This window comes from Odocoileus virginianus, chromosome 23 (assembly GCF_023699985.2).
Source record: "Odocoileus virginianus isolate 20LAN1187 ecotype Illinois chromosome 23, Ovbor_1.2, whole genome shotgun sequence".
Classification (NCBI taxonomy): Eukaryota; Metazoa; Chordata; class Mammalia; order Artiodactyla; family Cervidae; genus Odocoileus; species Odocoileus virginianus.
The window spans coordinates 21,523,232-21,545,147 of record NC_069696.1 but is presented as its reverse complement, the minus strand read 5'-3'; the positions used below and the strand labels follow the sequence as shown (position 1 = coordinate 21,545,147).

Sequence of the window (21,916 nt, the reverse complement as noted above, 5' to 3'; positions counted from 1 at the left end):
CCCTATCTATCCTGGATTTAAGTCTACCCAGAAATTTCACACATACACAAACAACCTGTGTGTGGGTGTGTGTGCAGGCATGTAAAATATTTTTCTCGTTTAGTATCAGACTCAATGCTGAAGAATCACATTTAACACTTGGATCCAAAGGACTGCATTTGACATTTAGATTCAAAGGATCATATACAATGTTTCTTCTTTCAGGATCATATTTACCTCCAAAGCAGAAAGCACCCCAATGGTCACTGAGTACCATGTATCTAACACTGACTCCACTGGGATGTCATCCCAACTGGTTCTTTGAATACCTCCTACTTCCTGATGTGGCCCATGAAAATTCCAGAAAACTTGGACTTTATCAAAACTCTGCTTTATATTGGGCTAAAATCCATCTTTCTATATCTTCTAAAAGTAAGGTCCAAGTCCTCTGTCCTTGGGTAACAAATAACAAGCATGTCTTTTCATGCCTTGTTGTGTATATGCGTGCATAAAAACATGTGAACACAATATCACAACCCCAATGCTCACATTCTTCCCAAATAAAATGTCCCCTTTCCTTTCAATCACTCTTCATGAGGATGTTTCAACTTCCCTCATCCCATGCTCGGCCATCCTTCTACACAAGCTCCAGGACCATTTCCATCCTCCACACCCTTTCATCGTATCCCTCTGCTCCTTCATTCTCATATGGCCCTCAGCCTTGACCACTCTCCTCATCCCTTCTCAGGTGGACAAGAAAAAGATCCACTTCAACTGCTACCTGTGAGCTGCTCCCTGGGCACCCCCAAGGAAGGGAATCTAAAAACAAGCCAGAACCTTGTACAGAACTCAAGTGGCTGTTGATATGCATGACCCTGCACATGCATCATCATGGGACCATCAGAAGAGCAGGCAGACACAAAAATGCAGTGGACGCTACCTGAGCTCAGGGTTCTCTTGCAATCTTCCTTTTCATTTCAACAAGGATTGGCTGTGGGTCTATCATGGGTGGGGCTCTGGGTTTGCCCTCATGTGGCTCTTTCATGAGTATTTCATGTCTACCACCTGCTAGGGGATTCCTTGGTGTCCCAGATGGTAAAGAATCTGCCTGCAATGCAGGAAACCCGGGTTTGATCCCTGGGTTGGGAAGATCCCCTGGAGAAGGAAATGGCAACCCACTCCAGTATTCTTGCCTGTATAATCCCATGGACAGAAGAGCCTGGTGGGCTACAGTCCATGAGGTTGAAAAAAGTCAGACACGACTGAGCAACTAACTCACTCACTCACCCCCTTGAGTTTTTCTCCAAACATTCTCTCTCTATTGTCTTATTTTTCATGTCCTCCATAGAAAAGTACCATTCAACATATAAATCTCATTCAGGGATTCCAGAAATACCTCTGGGCCTCCAAAGGTCAAACATAGCTTAAACTTATCTTTCATAATCTAGATTGATGGCGGGGCAGAGAGCAGGATGGTGCAGTGACTGAAGTATGGAATCTGGGGTTGAGTCCTTCAGAATTCTGCTCTGTCCTCCATGTGTGGCCTCAGTCAAGTCACTTAACCTCCAAGCCTCAGGTCTCCAAGCCATTCAATGCTGATAAGGCACCTCCCCTACCTTCCCTTAGGACAACTGCAAAAAGAATTTGGTGAACTACTCACTTTACAAGATTTATTAACCTTTGTTCAGGAAATGATTCAACAAATACATATGGTGATGGTTTAGTTGCTAAGTCATGTCTGCCTCTTATGACCCCATGGACTAAAGCCTGCCAGGTTCCTCTGTCCATGGGATTTCCCAGGTAAGAATATTGGAGTGGGCTGTCATTTCCTCCTCCAGGGAATCTTCCCAACTGACCCAGGGATCAAACCCACATCTCTTGCACTGCAGACAGATTCTTTACCACTGAGCCACCAGGGAAACCCCAAATATGTATATCAAGTATCTCCCCAGTGCAAAGGACTAAGAGGCCCATTTGAGGATTTCAATTCCACAGCATTTATGAGTTTGTTAATAGGTGAGTAACTGGCACAGATACTATATGACAAATAACAAAAATCAACATGTTAGGAAAGAAAGACAAATCAATAACAATCTCAGAGACACAAGCAACTACCTATGGATCTCACCTCCAAGTCATGAACCAGAATTTCACTAAGAAAAAAAAAATCCCTAATTCTTCTGCTGAGAAAAATACAGATTTCTTTTAAAAAATGAATTTTATATATGTTGTTTACAATTGTATATTTTGATGTCCTTGTACCTGATGATCTATCCCATAAAGAAGCATTTTCTAGGCACTGGCGATATGCAAGTCTTTCTGCCCAGGGGATTTCTCTCAGCAAGTCAGGTCTGTAAAAGGCAGTTATATGCTTTTAGAATAAGGTGAGTTATTTTTTTTTTAATTTCACATAGTAAAATTTTACACAGACTAGTATACACCACATAAAAAACTAAGCTTAGAAGCTATTCCTTTCCTGCCCCTCCTCCCTAGAAGTCCAGCCATGAGGAGGCACAGAAAAAGCTTTATGCTTAAATGCTTAAATAGACTTAACCTGTTTTTAAAAATTACATGCAGTTCTGAGAAAATAGCATTGAAACAAGTATACTATCAAGGGTGAAACAGATCACCAGCCCAGGTTGGATGCATGAGACAAGTGCTCAGGGCTGGTGCACTGGGAAGACCCAGAGGGATGGAATGGGGAGGGAGGCGGGAGGGGGGATCGGGATGGGGAACACATGTAAATCCATGGCTGATTCATGTCAATGTATGGCAAAAACCAATAGAATATTGTAAAGTAATTAGCCTCCAACTAATAAAAATAAACGAAAAAAATAAAATAAAATAAAAATGGCATGCATGGACCAAAATGCACCAGCAGGAGTTCCTGCCCTGCTGGGAGGCCAGCAAACATGGAAAGTCCTCTCTTCCACAGAGTTTTTTATTTTGCACTCAACAAAGGATAGGGAGGGCGTGGGTGGGCGAAGGTAAACATTCTGAAATTTTTGCTTGGGGCCTTGAATGAGATGGCAAGTTAATTAGTTTTTACTCTACAAGTGATTTAATTTTCAGGGCTGGTTTAAGGAACTGTAAATAAATCTGCACTTTAAATTCTTTACTTTTTAACCTAATACCCATCTATATTCTTATGCTTTCCCCAGTGATAAACTTTCAACTGAAGCAAACTTTTCATAAATTAAATGCTTTTCCTATGAAAGGCAAGATCTTATTTAAAAAAAAAAAAAAAAACAGGCTGGAACACCACAGGGGTCTGGATGTGCCATCTGGATCAATACTCCTTCAGGATACAAAGATTTGCAGCCTAAGATGAAGGACTCAGTGTGACTTATGACAGTCTTTAGAAAAATAAATCTATACTGTCATTTATACTAGGATTGATTCATATTTAAAATTTTTTTAACTTTTAAAAAAGTCTTAGATGTTAATTTGCCATTAATCACAGCATTTTTTTTTTTAGGGTTTTGGTTTCCTTCAGTCACAGCAAATTTCCCACTGTTTTCTCCCTTTTTTATTTATTTAATGGCTTCCCTTCTATTTTCTTCTCCTTTTCTCAGCTTCATCTCATTGTTTCTGTATTACTTTGATCTTATTGGGTTGCATTTCGAGTTTTCCCTCCCCTGGTTCCTACTTTTTTCATTTTTGATTTCCTATACGTTACAAAATCCCAGCCAAGTTCAAAACTCATTTCGCATTCCCTTCAAGGTCTGCTTTTCTCAAGCCCCATATTTTTATGTTTGTACTCTTCCCACAGATCTTCATCAGCAATTCAAACCTGATGACATTATGATTGCATCTTTAGTGCTTTTCTACTCCAGCCTTATTTATCATGCCTGCATTATTTCCAAAGATAAGGTCTAGCATAACTTCAGAGCAGAGCTTGTTAGCTGTTGCGTGTGTGTGAACAGTCCAGGCTACTGAAAGATAAAGCCACGTGCCTACAATCTGGCGTTATTCTTAATGTGTGCATTTGCTGGGCGGAAATCCCTGAGCAGTAGATGACCTGCTTTCGACTTCTCTTTTCTATAAGCATGTTTCCCTTTCTATCTTACTTCCTATCACCTTGTTCTTGGATTGTTTGATGAAAAAAATATGGTGCTCGTTTCTCTTCCCTGATTATATTCCCTTCAAAGTGTTTACTCCTACTTCACCGTCTTCTTTTTTTTTGTATTTCTCTCACCACATTTCCACTAATGTAAAAGTAAGATCCATTTTCTCTTTTTTTTGAAATATTTTAATTAATTATTTATTTATTTGGCAGACTCGGGTCTTAGCTGCAACACACAGGATCTTTGTTGCATCACATGAGACCTTTCATCACAGCAAACAGACTCTCTAGTTATATCACAAGGGCTCAGTAGTTGTGAAAGGGCTTAGTTGCCCCGTGGCATGCGGGATCGTAGTTCCCTAACCAGGGATTGAACCTGAGTCCCGGCACTGCAAGGCAGATTATTAACCACTGGACCACCAAGGAAGTGCCAAGATCCATTTCAGTGATGAAAAATTCAAGGCAAAATGTTTTTTCCTTGGTCCTTTCCTTGCCTCTGGAACTATCTGAGAATCCTAAGAAACCCTTTAGACATCATACCACACTGCTTGGATTGCTCAAGCCATACTTTGTATACATAATCTCCTTGCCAAAGGTATATTTTTTTCTAACTTTTTGTTCAGTTAAAATAGAAATTTGCTCTCAAAACAACATGTTCAAACTCTACAAAGTTGTGACACACCAGCAAAGAGGAATCTAGATCTAATCTAATCTAATTTCATTTTGTCTGTTTTCATTTTTCTTTATCTCTGTCTTTCTCATTGATTCATTTGTATATTCCACAATATTTCCTTAGGCTTTCCTAGATGTCAGACATGGTAGCAATCACAGAGGAATACAGATAAGTAAGATAAGAACCTCGTTGGTTGCAAGGTTCATAGTTTTATACACACACACACACACACACTATGTATATATAACTATATATATATTTATACACACACACACACACACACACACACACCCCTAACAGGTAAAACAACTGATGGTGATACTGTATGACAAATGCTACTGGTATTTGTAACTATCCAAGGAGGAGGATAGTATGAACCATTAGTTTTGCCTTTAAAAGATCATAGAGAAATCTGACAGTATGAAAATTTCACTTAAATCTTTAAAATCGGCCATGGGGAGGTAAGAAGGCTACAACAGACAGAGGAAATGATGTAAAGAAGACAGAAATACCTGGGATATTTACAAATAGCAATAATGACCATATAAAACAGCAGTAAAGATAAACTTTTTTTTTCTTTTAAATATAGGGGTCTTATTTATTTGTTTGGTTTTATTAATTTCTTAGTTGCAGCATGCAGGATCTTTAGCTGGGGCATGGGGGATCTAGCTCCCTGACCAGGGATTGAATCCAGGCCCCCTGGATTCAATGCACTCCCTGCATTGGGAGTGCAGCATCTGAGCCACTGGAGCACCAGGGAAGTCCCTACAATAAAGATACCCTTTTAACTGATTTAATTCTTATTTTACCATAGAAGAATATCTACCTCGCAGAGTTATGGTAAAGATTAAATATAAATAAAACCCTTAAAGGGTACCTGTCTTACAGTAATTGCTCAAGAAATGCTACCTATCATTATTGCATCACATATATTTCATCTATTCAAACTATTTTCTTTCTTTTTTTATTTTTTACTTTAGTTGGTTCTTGGATCTTTGTGGATCACTATGGCTGCTGAATAAGTGATCTCATACATGGCTGAAAAGCTGAGGTGGCTGCTACAGCTTTCATCATGAAAGAATTAGAAACAATGACAATGATATCTGAGAAGTATACCATTAAAAAAAAATGACACATCTAATTATGATTCTCAATGAATCAGGTTTTTTTTTTACAGCTTTCTTTTTTAAGACAGAGTCCAAAGCTGGTAAAACAAGTTCATGTGTAAGATTCATTAAACAATTCTACTAATACAATAAGCTTTAGGATCAGCACAGAATAGAGTCCAGCTCAGTATTTTTTATCTCCTATAGCTATACCAGGGCTTCCCTGGTGGCTTAGTGGCCAAGAATCCATCTGCAATGTAGGAGCCTCAAGAGACACAGGTTCAATCCCTAGGTTGGGAAGATCCTCCAGAGAAGGATTCTTGCCTAGAGAATCACAAGGACAGAGGAGCCTGGCGGGCTACCGTCCGTGGGGTCACAAAGAGTTGGACATGACTAAAGTGACTTAGCACACACAGGTACACCAAAATCACATGTGTTACTTCATTTGAACTGAAAATTAGATGAATTTATTTGTTCAAGGGTCACAAATTCTGTAGGGCAAAACAAGAGCCCAAGTCTTCTAACTCCCATGACCGTGGCTCCTTCCTCTAAAACATTCTGAAAGATTCCTCAGTGTTAGTTCCTCAGTCATGCCCGACTCTTTGCAACCCATGGACTGCAACCCAGGCTCCTCTGTCCATGGAATTTTCCAGGCAAGGATACTGGAGTGGATCACCATTTCCTTCTCCAGGGGATCTTCCCGACCCAGGGATCAAACCTGGGTCTTCTGTACTGCAGGCAGAGTCTTTACTGACTGAGCTACCAGGGAAGCCCTAGATTAAACCAAAAACTAGGCTACTGATCACTTAGTCAACCAAAAATGTAAACACACTCTGGATAACCAAGTGTTTACTTACAGTGATATATAACACCAGACTAACATAGTTATATATATTTTTACCTCTCTCTCTTTAGAGAACTGGGTTTGTAATAATAGAAATGGCTATCAAAATTATAAGATAAAAATTATTATGAATGTAAATGACAAATTCCTTCCAAGATTTTTGATGCTAAATCGATGGGATAAGAAAAGCCATGAAGAATTCCAGACATGATAGAATAAATGTTATGAGACTTGATCTCCCACTATAAATAGTTATATAAATAACTGTACAACTGAACAAAATATATAAGGCAACTATTTTTAGGCATTGGGAAACTGGCAGCTCAAGATAAAGACCTTAAGGTAATTCAGATATACAAATGAGCAGATAAGGAGTTTTAATCAGCTATTACAAATATGTTCGAGAATTTTAAAGAAAACATGATCTCAATGAATGAAAAAAATGGAAAAGAGTAGAAAAATTAAAATTCTAAAAGATAATAAATGGATTATAAAACTAAAAATGTTCATCAGCACAAATTTCAGTGGATGGGCAGGAAAGTAAATTTAAGGTAGAAAATAAGGGTCAATGAACTTTAAGAAAGACCCATGTATATTAGCCATTCAGAAAAAGGGGGCTGGGGTTGGAGGGGAGATAAAAATTGAAGTTAACGGGCCCCACTAAGCTGTGGACAATATCTAACACTCAGGAACTTGGGCCCCAGAAGGAAAAAAAGACTGGGGAAGAAAATATATTTGAAAAAAAATTTTTTTTAATGTCTAAAACAACAACCTACAAATCCAAGAAGCTCAATAAACTCCAAGGAAGGATGAATACAAAGAAAACCACACCAAGGCACATCATAGTCAAATTAGTGAAAAATAAAGATAAAATATTGGTGGCCACAGCCAGAATAAAATGAAACATTACTTACAGGAAAACAGGAAGAAACAGAATTCCAAGAAATGGAATGATAAGGTTAAGTACTGAAATAAAAATAAAACTGTAACCTAAAACTCTATATTCAATAAACCACCCTTAAAACATGGAGGTGAAAAAGGACATTTTCCAATGAACAAAATCTGAGAGAACTAATCACCAGCAGACTACAGGAAGAATAAGAGAGAAAGAAATGACATGCAAAAGACTGGTTTTACCTAGGTTTCTTCTTTTAATTTCCTTAAAAGACAAATGACTATTAAAAATCACAACACTTTGAGGAGGGGTGTATAAACAAGTAGAAGAAGAAGAATAGTAAAATAATTCTGGGCACTAATGAGGGTGTAAATGGAACTGCTGTAAAGTTTTTATATTTGTGACACATGAAGTGTAAAGAGGAATATAGGTATGCCTCATTTTATTGTACTTTGCATTATTACACTTTACAGATATTGCATTTTCTATAAATTGAAGATTTGTGGCAACCCTTCATCAAGTAAGTCTATCAGTACCATTTCAAGTCTCTGTGCCATGTTTTGGTAATTCTTGAAATGTTTCAAAAATTTTCATTACTATTATATTTGTTATGGTGATCAGTGATCAGAAATCTTTGATGTTACTAAATTAATAGAACAAGTAGACCAAAATAAAACCAAACAAAATCAGATCTAAAATATGTGACCAACCAACTTGAGTTAATTGATATTTACAGAACATTACAACTGACATTGGCAAATAAATGACACTTTTTTCAGTGCACTTGAAGCAGATACTTAAATATACCATGAGGTATAAAATAAATCTCATTAATTTCAAAAGGCAAAAGAGTCTTAAAATGGATATTCTCTGAGCATAAAAGAATTTTAAATTTTAAGTCAGTAATAATGATATCCATAGAAACATAAAATATTTGGAAATTAAACATTTCATTCTAAATCATACTCCAATAACATTCTAAATAATTAGAAAAATTAGAAAACATTTTTAACTGAATGATAAAGCAAAAAAAGCAAAATATTGGTTCTTTGAAAAGATTATTAAAACTGGCAGATCCCTAGCAAGACTACATTTTCTACCAAAACAAAACAAAGAACAACAACAATAACAGGAAAGAAAACAAAAATGGTTAACATTGGGAATAAAAAAGGAGATATAACTACAGACCCTACAGACATCAGATTAGTAAGAGAATATTCTAAACACCTTATATCAATAAATTCAGCGACTCCTATATTTGTACAGTGAAAAACAAGGAAGCAAACTTCTTATACACAGAATGACGTGAATGGATCTCACAGGTGTTACACCTCAGGGCATGTAGGTGAACAAACACAGAAGAATACACACTGTATAATTACAATGTTCTAAAACCGGCAAAGCTAATCCATGGTGATAACATCAGATCAGTTATTGCAGCTGGAGCAGAAGGTTAAAAAGAGTGGAACTGATAGCAAAGGGGAACAAAGGCTGTTTCTGGGAAGATGGAATATACAAATTGTCAAAACTCATCATATCATACATATTAACACTTGAACTTTATTGGATATAAATTTACTTCAATGAAGCTGATTTTGAAGAAAACAAAAAAAAAGTTTTTAGATAATACAGAAACAGGATGAAATGTGAAGGCAGTCCACAAATTTCATTTAAAAAATTTTTCAAAAATGACTTCATTTCTATTATATACCTCCGTAACAGAATGAGAAGCAAAAAGTGTGGTTAAGAAGTGCTAGATGCTTCCATATACATCTCACAAACACTGTGCCTTTGAGTCATGATACGGTCTGGCACAGTGCCTTGGGAGACAGATGAGTTAAAACTGAAAAAGCGATACACCTGAGACCAGAACACCTGGGTTCAGATAATGACTTATATAATCAATTAGCTTTGAGATCTTAGGCAAGTCCCTCCATCTTAAGTTTCTTCATCAGCTACAGGGCTGGTGTGAAGGTGAAGGAATATAACTTTGAAGTATCTAGTAAAGCACATCACAAATACAAGTTCTATCGCTCACAGTTATCAGTCACAGATCAGATGAAAAACTGAAGGAGATAAACAAGATGGACAGGGAATGAGCCAACAGGAAGAGACAGGTGATGGCCTGTTTCTAGTCACACTTCTGTCTGTGGGTGCAACAGGTAGGGTGGAGGGTGAAACAGGCGTGTCCAAGCATGAGGACCTAATAATAATGTTCCTATTTTAAGCAATAGGTACAGGGTTGGCTTGCTCTCCCAGAACAAATACACTTTCACTGTGACCTGGATCACGCCATTCTGGGCTAACTCCCTGGTCCTGTTTCATGTTCCTATTAGGAGCATGAAAAGGGAGGCTACCTGTCTACCTAAGACTCCGATGGGCTTTCCCCAGGCTCCTGAGGGTTCCAGCATCTTCTATCATTGGGGACCTTTGGAATGCCAATATAACTGATGACCCATTCGTTACAATGTTCCATTCTTCCCTATCCTTAGGTTTTCAGAGATTTCACTCTAAATAAAATAAGCAGAGCAGAGATCTTTTGGATTCAGCAGCAAACCAGAGCAACAGCCTCATTAATGCCTGGTCGGCTGATTTTCAGTACAATTCCAGGGAACCACGCTAGGTCTGAGAGAGACTTCAGTGAAAAGCACATGAGTGGAAAAATCTAGAGGGTGACTGCGACAAAGACCTGAATTTAAGCACCGAGAAGTCACATATGTTCATCCAAACATGGAGCCACTACTAGGGCAGCTAAAGATGCAACACTCCATCATGGTATCCTAAGTTATCTGACATAGGTTTCAATAAACCACTGGTGGTCCAGTGGTTAATAATCCATGTTGCAATGCAGGAGATGAGGGTCTGATCCCTGGTCGGAGAACTAAGATCTCACATGCTGTGGAGCAACTAAGCCCAAGGGTAGCAACTACTGAGCCGCGCACTCTGGAGCCCACGTGCCACGACCAGAGAGCCGGCATGATGCCGCAAGGACTGAGCCCCTGGGCCAGAGCTAGTCTGTGCAGGACAACGGCAGGTCCTGCGCCACCTACAGGGCACGGCGGGTAACTCCAAGGAGCCCCGCATATGAAAAGGAGGAGACCGCGGAGGCTCAGGCTGGGTCTCAGGACCTTTATCAAAGCCAAGCTGAAGGAATTTATATTGTATCTTGAAAACGAAGGGCCGCCACCGAAGGATTTTAAACAAGCAGTACCGCAACCCAATTAGCATTCCTGAGAGATCATTCTGGCAACAGTGTGGGGAACAGATTGAAAGGGGGCAGAAGCAGAGACTGGGAAACTAGTTAGAAGACCGGTGAAGTGATCCGTGTGGGGAATGACAGTGGCCTAAGATAGCAGCACACAGGATGGAGAGAATGTATGAGATACAGCGAAAAACGGAATTCTCAAGACTGACTCACTGATTCCTGCAAGGTGAGAAAAAGGAATCAGTGTCAAGCTTGGGTATATGAATAGTTAGATCTGCTGTTTGTGAAAACGAAGACTACAAGCTACATTTCAAAAAAAAAAACAATGACACTGTCCTAAACTTAAGAAGAAAAAAACAAAATAAAACACAGACAAAAGCTCAGGCTGCCTTAGACAGGACAGATATGGATCTCTGAAAAAAATCAAACACTTAAATTCACAGAGAGGAATAAGTCAGAGTTAAAGAAATTCCTGTCTAACATATGTTGATGAATGAATAATCAAAGACTAACGCAGAAGGCAATTCACTAACAAGAGAGCCATCTACTGCCTTTCAAGGATAATGCAGTGATGAAACACCACCCAAAAACACCGAGGAAAGCCAAGTTTGTGACCACTCCCCACTTACGTGTATTCATAAAATAGCTGACCCCTCCCACAGAAAAAATAACAAACCTCCAAGTGGTTAGCACTTTCAGTTAATAGCCAAATGCTTCGACTTACCAATTGCTCTTAAAAGCATCCATTCAATATATACCATCATTGCAATATAAAACACTTACCTGCCATCATGGCTATCATACTGGCTTTATAGACGTTGGTGAGAGATCCAAGTTCTCCTGTGGCTAAAATGGTTTTGAGATGAGCTTCCCCACAGGCCTTGCGAAACTGACGAATCTCATCATACAGGGCTGAGGAAGGAAATAATTGAGGCCGTTACAAAGCCAGCAAGTGATAACATAACTTGGCAGCCATTTAGAACTGGTAGAACCCATCTCAGATTTAGGAAACATAAACCATTTGTCACTTTCTAAAAAATCACCCCAATTTAATATTGCCTTAAGCATTCTGTTGCAGTTGACCTCCTGTTCTAAGGAACTCCTTCGTTTGCTACCATGAAACAGTTTCTATGCCCTGGCCCCAGGTCCCAAGACACAGTGCTTTTAAAGTATCATTATAAAGACATGCAAATTACAAATAATTTCTACTGCTTCCTTAGGGTGGTTACTTAGGAGAAAAAAAGAAATTCATCTCCCATATATACAGGGGTATATCACTTTGCAAACTAAAGAAAAAAAAAAAAATCCTCCTGTCCTTTTGAATTCTCCCATTCACACATAATAAGTTCTCTTGTTGGAATATAAAGCAGGCCTTTCCTGAGAGCTCTGCTAATGAAAATAAAGACATAACAGTTTGCCCCACTCTCTGCCAGGGTATTTGCCTATGCAAACATGAGTGCTAAGTTGCTTCAGTCGTGTCCAACTCTTTGCAACCCTACAGACCATAGCCTACCAGGCTTCTCTGTCCATGGGATTCTCCAGGCAAGAATACTGGAGTGGGTTGTCATGCCTTCCTCCAGGGGATCATCCCGACCCAGGGATCAAATCTGTGTCTCTTACATCTTCTGCACTGGCAGGCAGGTTCTTTACCACTAGCACCACTGATATATCGGACTAAAAAGCGTTGAGCCTAGACAGGGAGTGACGGGTTATGTACACAAATTCAGCTGTGGAGGAATTCAGAGATGCAGCTTTGAATCTATTAACCTCTGACCCCAGTACCACATTTGCCTTCTAGAGCTCTATATAGCACTCTTAAAGCACCTGAATTGAAAATACATATATTTATTTTCTACATACACACACATATACTCAATAAAATTAAATTGAGGGGGAAACATTTCATAGTCAAAGTAATAAAATATTAGTAAGCAAAATCAGTACAGTATAATGAGTATTAAAATTCTGAAAAATTATTTAAGACTGTCTATTGCCAATAACACCAAGCTTTTACCCTGCATCAGGTTGGCCACATCTCATTTCCTGAACTTCGGTTATTGCTACACTACCAGGATTAAAAATAAAATAATAATAATAAATAAATAATAATAAATATATTAGGGTTAGGAGAAGCATTTTCAATGCTAAAATGAGAGTTGTATAATTCACGGGTTTTCTAAAGTACTTAGACTAAAAATCAGTCTCGAGTCAGAAAACTAAGTCAAACCACTCAAGTTTTTGGTGTTTTTATTTTTGACGGGGGATATACACCATGCTAGACAGCATGCAGGATCTTAGTTCCCCAACCAGGGATGGAACCCACACCCCCTGCAGTGGAAGCATGGAGTCCTAACCACTGGACCACCAGGCAAGTCCCCAAACCATGAAAGATAAAGATGGAACAAAACTTGTCTTCTCAATTTTAGAAAACCCAAACTTAACTTGAAGCTCGAAGGATTCTATTACAAGACGCATGGAAAAGTACAATGTTTGTTACCTCCAAAAGGTACCCAAGCTTTTTTCAAGAAAGGACTGAATATTTTCACAAATTCCTAATAGTCAGTAAGTTATATCAGAAATGACCTGAGATGCCACATTGCCCACATTACCCTGCATGTCCCACCTAAACCATGAGAAAATCATATCACCCACATATCTAATACGACAACATGCAAGAATAGGATAAACAGCAAACGATTATGTGGCAGTAACAATTGGTATTCTTTTAACTCATAGAATGAATCTTGGATGAAATAATAGTTCTTGAAAATAGAAAGTTGTCCTCTAAGAACTAGTGACAAGGAAACCTCTTCAGCTAAAAATTCAAGAATGATAATCTGGAGTTAAGTTGTGATCTAATTAAGGATTTTTCTTCCTAGTACAATGAGCAATTTCAAGGGTCAAACAAATGTGGATTTAAAACTCAACTCCATCACTTCCTGGGTTACCTCAGGCAAGTTATTTCTCCCAGCCTCAGTTCTAGCCTTAAAGTGTCAATAATAAAATTTATTTTATAGGTTATTTGAGGAATAAAAGATAAGATATATACAGATAAATAGGTATACATACACACAGAACTTTGTACATTGCCTAACTTATTGTAAGCATTCAAAAAGTTTTAATCATTATTATTAAGTTCAGAATCCTAGTAAAATGAATTTCCACTAAGTGTTGTTGATAAAAGTCAAATCTTGGTTCATGGCCTGACTCAACTTTTTGACTACACTGAAATTTTGTTATATGGATTAGCCCTTACATTCAGTGAGCCATCAGATAAGGCTTGAAGATATTTTGTTATAGTATTTGTGAAAGGGAACTTTGGCCTGTATAACAAAACTCTGAAAACATTGATCCTGAGCATATTTATGAACAAAATCACCAGCCTTTTTCTAAAATATATTACCTTTTGATATCCACTGAAGTTCTTCACCTACAGTTAAAATTAACCAGAAATCCCAGATATATTTTATGACTCAGTTATCAGTCACCTGGAATTCATGCTTTTTAATCCATGACCCAAATAGAATGAATCAAAAATGGTCACTCTGAGTTTCACTGGATTTAACCAATATGCAGCCAGTGCCTTCTGATTCTTTAATTGCCAACTCCTTAAATTATGTTACTGACCTATTTCATCATGTAACAGGATCAAGGTTAACCAAACAAGTATTGTATATCTTTAAAGATCAACACTGGGCAAGTTGTTATTTGCTTCTGTTACCATTCTGCCCAGAGTCTACCAGGACAATTAAATCAGAAAGCATACCAAATCTGGTCTTTTTAAAATGCAGTCTGTGTGTGCTGTGCTAAGGTGCTTCAGTTGTGTCCAACTCTTTGCAACTCTATGGACTGTAGCCCACCAGGCTCCTCCGTCCATGAGATTCTCCAGGCAAGAATACTGGAGTGGGTTGCCATGCCCTCCTCCAAAGATCTCCTGAGTCAGTGACTAAATCCGAGCCTCTTCTGTCTCCTGCACTTGCAGGTAGATTCTTCACCACAAGCACCACCTGGGAAGCCCAAAATGAGGTCTGGGCTTCATCAAAAGAATGCTTCTACATAATCCTTTGAATTTTACTGAGTGATGCAAAGATGAAGGACAGTTAGAGATTTTCATCAGTAATGCAACACCAGCAATGGCAGTAGATCCAAGAGTCCAGAGTGGTCACCAGCCAGCAGCATGGTACCCATGTTGACCAGTGGCAGCAGCGATGGCACTGGTCTTGTAACAAAACTCTTTCTGTGAAACATCTGGCTTATTCTCTGCTCCCCAGTCTTCATGGTCCTGCTTGTGTTCCAAGCCCAGCTTCCCACTGATTCAGTAAGCTACTCCAGATCCTCCTAGTAATAAATAATAAATCCCTTTTCAGCTTACCATGGGGCTTCCCTGGTGGTTCAGACAGGAAAGAATCTGCCTGAAATGTGGCAGACAAAGATTCAATCCCTGGGTTGGGAGGATCCCCTGGAGAAGGGCATGGCAGCCCACTCCAGTATTCTTGGTTGGAGAATTCCATGGACAGAAGAGCCTGGCGGGCTGCAGTCCATGGGATCATCAGAATTTGTTTATTAGTCTTCACCGTATGACTCCAGTATGACACATACACACTGGGGAAGTATGGTATAATGGACGATAGTGTGGGTGCTCTGACTGCCTGGATTTATATGAGAAGCCTGCGCGCAGCACCAAAGGATAGCCCCCACTCGTCACAGCTAGGGAAAGCCCATGTGCCATAACGAAGACCCAGTGCAGTCATAAATAATTAAATAAAAAGCAGAGGACACTATGACCCACATTTCCTAAAGAATGTAAGATATAACCTCTTTGGGGCACGAGAAGAGATGTCTAGCTTACTACTGTTGTTCAGTCACCCGCTTGTGTCCAACTCTTTGCGACCCCATAGCCTGCAGCATGCCAGACTTCCCTGTCCTTCACTATCTTCCAGAGTTTACTCAAACTCATGTCCACTGAGTCAGTGATGCCATCCAACCATCTCATCCTCTGTCTCCCCCTTCACCTCTTGCCCTCAATCTTTCCTAACATCACGGATAGAGAGACAGAGCTGTATGTATGTTTATAGGTGTGCGTTGTATACATTTATGTGTTTTGTAGATCTGTCCCCAAGAAGGCATGGAAACAGCAGCAACCCTGTAGCAATGAGCACCCTGCAGCACCCAGATCTTGGTTTCTAAACACCAGCCTTCAATGAAAACAAGCAAAGCTCCTTGGGAAAGTGGCTGATTCCAAGCCTGGGGCAGAGAAAGCTAAAAATAAGCCTGAAATATCTTCTAAATAAATGTAAAGAAGGTCTTAAAGAATAACAAAAACATGTCAAAAGGGCAGAAGAGCCAGTGTCCAGCAGCTCCCACCTGCCAAATCTGGGACAATTTGAGTACCAGAATAAATAATGATAGCAATGGATTATAACCAACTGAAAAAAAAAGAAAAACGGCATCTATGAGTTCTTGAAGAGAGGAAGAAAGGGAGGGAGAAGAAGGTAGTGCTAACTAATGAGTATAAAAGAAACGATGGAATCAGAAAAAATCACCACTTGCCAACTATCAGAGTATAACTGAAGAATTATCAGTGAACACTTAAAACCGCTGAGTAAAAGTTAGATGAAGAACAGGATATTAACCATATCTCCATTCACAGTGGATGTTAACTACTTATTAAAATACAAAATATTTATTAATTTTATAATGGAGAAACTTGGCAGAAATGATCTTAGCCAAGTAAAAGTGTAACACTATCAATAATGGAACAGATCAACATTTCGGGACTCCTGAAAGCAGACGACATCGAGAAGAACAGAGCGAAATTTCAGTGGTGGTCCTATCAAAAATACCTACATGAATCTAATCATGAAAAAACATTTAACACACGCAGATTGAAGTACACTTTACAAAACAGACCCCAATTCTTCAAACACGAGAAAAGACTGAGGACTATTCCAGATTGAAGAAGCCTAAAGAGACATGTGGGCTTCCCAGCTGGCTCAGTGGTGAAGAATCTGCCTGCCAATGCAGAAGATGCAGGAGATCTAATGGTAACATTAATGACATTAATGCTAATTTCCTGATTTTGATGGTTCCCTGTGGCTTCATATTAGTGTCCTTGTTTTTAGGAAATACACACTGAAGTACTTAATAGTAACGTATCAATAGGTCAGCAACTTAATCTCAAATAGTTCAGAAAAAATATATCTGTATCTATTGATCTCTCTCTCTGCATACATGTATAGAGAGACAGAGAGAGAAAGAGGGAAGGCAAAAAGATAAACAGGGTAGAAGTTTGTCACTGGGGAATCTGAGTGAAGAATAAACGGGAGTTTTGTGTGCTATTTTTGTAACCTTAAGTTGTAAATTATTCAAAAATAAAAGTTGAAAAAAGATATGTTTGTTATACTGTTGTAGTTTATTTAGCATCCAGGTAGTTTTCTCAAGGGAGGGCTTTTGAAACTATCAACTATTCTACCTTTTTTTTTTTTTTAATGTGTGATTATATATGGTACATATTATTTTGTAACCTGCTTTCCTTCCTTTTGATATATCATAGACATCTTTCCAAATTAATAAATTCATGTCTGTAGCACAATTTTAATGACTGCACAATCTTCCATTGCATGGTCATAAACAATGTATTCAACCATCTATTACTGGATATTCAAAGTTTCAGATTATTGGCTCTTGTAAACAATATTTTAAAAAATAAAAAAAAATTAAAAAATAAACAATACTGCCGTAAACCCCTTTATGGTTAAGTCTCTGTATATATCATGACTTGTTCCCCAAGCATTTATTAATTTTTCTCCTCACATTCTTATAATATACTTTTACTGTTAAAAATTCAAACATTACAGAAACTGAAAATTCCCCATTTAAAAAAAAATAGAACAATTCTTGCACGTACCAGAAAAATAATAATTTGGAAAGCTATTATAAAAGATGACTGACAAATGAAAATGAATTCAAACACCACGACTGCAAATTAGTCAGAATAATGCAAAATTTAACAAAACACACACGCCAGAGCAGTGGCTGGCAGAGTGATGTCACATTAAGAAACCTGATAATAAATGTTTTGACTTATAATGAGGTTTTCAGGAGTAGCAAAAGTGGGTGTACTAGAAACCCAAGATGGATTACACTGCAGATGCTTAATCAATATGACGGCACAACCAGCAGAGGCGTGGCCTCCTGTCTGTTCCGCCTCGTCCCTCCTAGTGCTGCCACACTGCGGAGAAGACATGGAGGTCATAACCCGACCTTCTGCTTGTCCCTGCCAGCGGGAAAAACAAGTGGCTCAGCCGGTGGAGTGGTCCCTGGCAGGATTTAGAGAATTCAGCCACTCTGGGAAAGGCCTGGATGCTGACCCAAGGGGATGGAGGAGGTCACGCTGCATTGGTTTTAAAGAGCATCCAAAACTCCCTGTGCCAGCAAGAACTTGCATCTCAAGAATTCAACTTTTCTCTATCTAAAAGTCTCTTCTTCCTCTCCAGCTCCTACCTAGAGGGAAAACAGATTCTTCATCTTGAGGCTGCTGGCAGCCTGCTAAGCTTTCTGGAAAAAGTACTACTGTAGACATAGAAAAGGGCTAGCCAGATGGCTCAGTGGTAGAGAATCTGCCTGCCAATGCAGGAGACACAGGTTCGAACCCTGGGTCGGGAAAATCCCCTGGAAGAGGAAACTGCCATTTCTGCCAATACTGCAGTATTCTTGCCTGGGAAATCCCACGGACAGAGAAGCCTGGCGGGCTACAGTCCGTGGGGTTGCCAAGAATTGGACATGGCTGATAGCCTGAGCACAAAAGCATACAGACATAGAAAACTATGCTGGTAAAGCTTTCGTGTATAGAAATTATGATTGAAGTTAAGAACCCAAGTGTTTAAAGACTATGTCGCCCATCTAAAAGCCACAAAGTAGATTTCCCTTTATATTTCATGCTATTCAAAGGCACTTAAAAATAATTGTTAACGAACATATCTAAGCAATTATTTTTTGAGTACCAGAAAGATGTTCAACACTATGCAAGAGTGGCCTGAAAATCACTCTTAAGATAATTATATGTACAGTAAAACACTTAATATAAAATTACACGGCAACCTTCTAATCTAAGAAAGTCACAAAATGTTCAAGAACAGTTTTCATCCACTAAGGCAACTAATTAATCTTGAAAGACTAAAACAGAGATGAACCTAAAACAGTAGGTAGTAAAATAACAACCTACAAGAGATAAAACACACACATTTTTGTCAATAGTATTTGAAGTTTTGAAGAATCATAGCATAAAAACAAAAGCTATAAAAGCATACAGCAGTCGTAAGTATCTCCAGAGGGTTTCTGTTATAAACAACCCTCAAAACAGAAAGCCCAGGTTATAGATTATGCGATTCCTCCCCCCAAAAAAGTGTCTATAGATTTAGAGATTGCTTTTCTCATAAGATATTATGATTAACAGCTCTACAAAACAAAGAAAAACCCTAACTTCTTTTAGGAGATATTCTTTCTACCACCCTTCTTTTGCAAAACTAAGCAAATAAGAAAAATAAATTGTACCATCCTAAAGCTCCTGAGAGTCTCGAGGTATGGACTCCACAAACCAAGTTAGGAGAGCTGATGAACCGAACAGGGTAGGGACATCACTGGTGGTCCAGTGGTTAAGAACCTGCCTTGCAATGTAAGGGATGAAGGTATGATTCCTGGTTGGGGAACTAAGATTAAGACTCAGTTACCCCATGGCTTGGGACAACTAAGCCCACACGCCTTAACTAGACAGACTGTGCGCCTCAACAAAGATCCCATGTACTGCCACGAAGACAACACAGCTGAATAAATAAACTAGGAAAAGAAAAAATAATAAAACAACTGCCAAGAAATGGGGCTGAACAGGGTCAAAGGTAAGTGAGGCTGTGGATACAGAAGACAAACGATAATCCCAGATGTGATTCTGAACACATAATGCTGGAAAAATGTCCCAGACGCAGCCACCTTTGGAATCACAGGGGGCACCTGGTGGCTCAGTAGGTAAAGAATCCACCTGCAATGCAGGAGACTGCCTGCAATACAGGAGATGCTGGTTCTTTCCCTGGGCCAGGAAGATCTCCTGGAGAAGGAAATGGCAATCCCCTCCAGTATTCATGCCTGGGGAATCCCATGGACAGAGAAGCCTGGTGGGCAACAGTCCACGGGGTCTCAAGAGTCGGATACGACTTAGCGGCTAAACCCCCAGCACCTGCTCATGCTTCTGTGTAGAATGGGTTTCCAAAAACTAGTAACACCAGCTCTAGGTCCTGGAAGATGCTTGAATCTGATAGTCTTTCCATGTCACTGGTAATACATTAGGTAAATATATGCAGCAGAGAGTGGTCATAAAAAAGTTTTTAAAAATTGAAAACCTCTGTATATTTACAGAGCATGGAATGCATTTAACTTTCAAAACCTGCTCAATAAGATTTATGATGTGATGAACCTCTTCTGGTGAATTCTTTCTTCAAAGAACTGTTTAAGGAATGCAACTGAGGTGTCAACCTCAATTATCATCATTAAAAAATACCATATTACAAGGACTTATCATGGGAATAATACACACAGGCAAGGAACAACACCAAATACAAAATCACAGGCCATTATAGCTGGAAATACCCACAGAATATCCTTATGTCTTACCACCTCACTAGTAACTTAATTTATTATTTTATTTTTTGGCCACACAGCACACCATGTGGGATCTTAGCTCCCCAACCAGGGATCAAACTAGCATCCCCTGTACTGGAAACTTGGAAGCACAGTCTTAACCACTGGACCGCCAGGGAAGTCCCTGGTAGCTTATTTAGATGGAGGGAGGCAGACAGAAGAGAAACGCTCACAGACCAGGTGTAAATTAGCTAAATGATAAATACTAAAACCTACGTCTTTAGAATTCTTCTTCATCAACTCAATGCCTCTGCTATGTCGTTACTTCCCTTGACAACACACTACCTTCATCAGGAGGAGGGGGAGAGACAGGAAACCACAGTGGGCATGGAGAGATTCATCTGGGCCAAGCAAAAGGATGACCAATTTGTGGACATCATCTAATTTAATCCCTATTACTAATATAAGCCCATGAAGCAGATGCTACTATGCCTGTTTTACAGAAAAGGAACAGAAGGTAGAGAGAGGCTGTGACTTATCTAAGAGCAAACAGCTACTAACAATAGCACCAGGATTCCAACCAGGGTTTGTCTAATGCAAAGTCTTTGCAAAGACCCAAAGATTTCCAGTCTCCTGGAGCAATCCCCCACCTTCTTGCTTGCGTGCATGCTAAGTCACGTCAGTTGTGTCCGACTCTTTGCGATGCTATGAATCACTCCTCTGTCCATGGGAATCTCCAGGCAGCCCTACTGAGTGGGTTGCCGTGACCCACTCCAGGGGATCTGCCCAACTCATGGATCAAACTTCTTGTCCCTCATATCTCCTGCAATGGCAGGTGGGTTCTTTTCCACTAGCGCCACCTGGGAAGCACCCCCACGCTTCTTACTCCACAGTATATTTGTCCTGGGTACTTTCTGGGTCTGACTGTGACTCCAGTGATGGCTGGCTCATCTGGCCAGCTGACTCCATCTCTCTCTGGGTCCAGCACAGGACAACCACTCTCTTCACCTAAGGCACAGTCTTCCCAGGGAGAGGAGAACGAGCCTCCAGAGAGCACAGAAGTAGATGTCTTTCTGGCTAAACTCAACAGAGTAACACTGTTCCTTAAGCCTCCTGTTGGCAGCCAACTGCGGAACCAGGCTCAGTAAACAACAAACACATGGGAAATATGATTTGTATTAATTAATGAATATGCAAATTCAACAATGCTTCAATTATGCGGCACCTAATTCCCAAGTGGTACCAGTGGTAAAGAACCCGCCTGCCAATGCAGGAGATGCAAGAGATGCAGGAAGACCCCCTGGAGGAGGAAATGGCAACCCACTTTAGTATTCTTGCCTGGAGAACCCCATGGACAGAGGATCCTGGAAGGCTACAGTCCACAGGGTCACAGAGAGTCAGACACAACTGAGCAAGCATGCCTAAACTATGTAGAATCAAGAACTAGAAGCGCGTTTAAAAAAAAAAAAAAGATGCTCCAAGTTAGTGCTTCTCCTTAGGAATATATGGGATGGCTGG

At 39.5% G+C, this 21,916-nt stretch overlaps 1 protein-coding gene across 1 annotated transcript in view; it reads right to left on the bottom strand.

Moving 5' to 3' along the window:
• Positions 1–21,916, bottom strand: part of DERA (deoxyribose-phosphate aldolase) — a 110,820-nt gene that overhangs the window by 37,494 nt on the left and 51,410 nt on the right. The window contains exon 6 of the mRNA XM_020894554.2: positions 11,552–11,680. Within this exon, the coding sequence (XP_020750213.1) occupies positions 11,552–11,680 (129 nt within the window). The remainder of the gene's footprint in view (positions 1–11,551; positions 11,681–21,916) is intronic.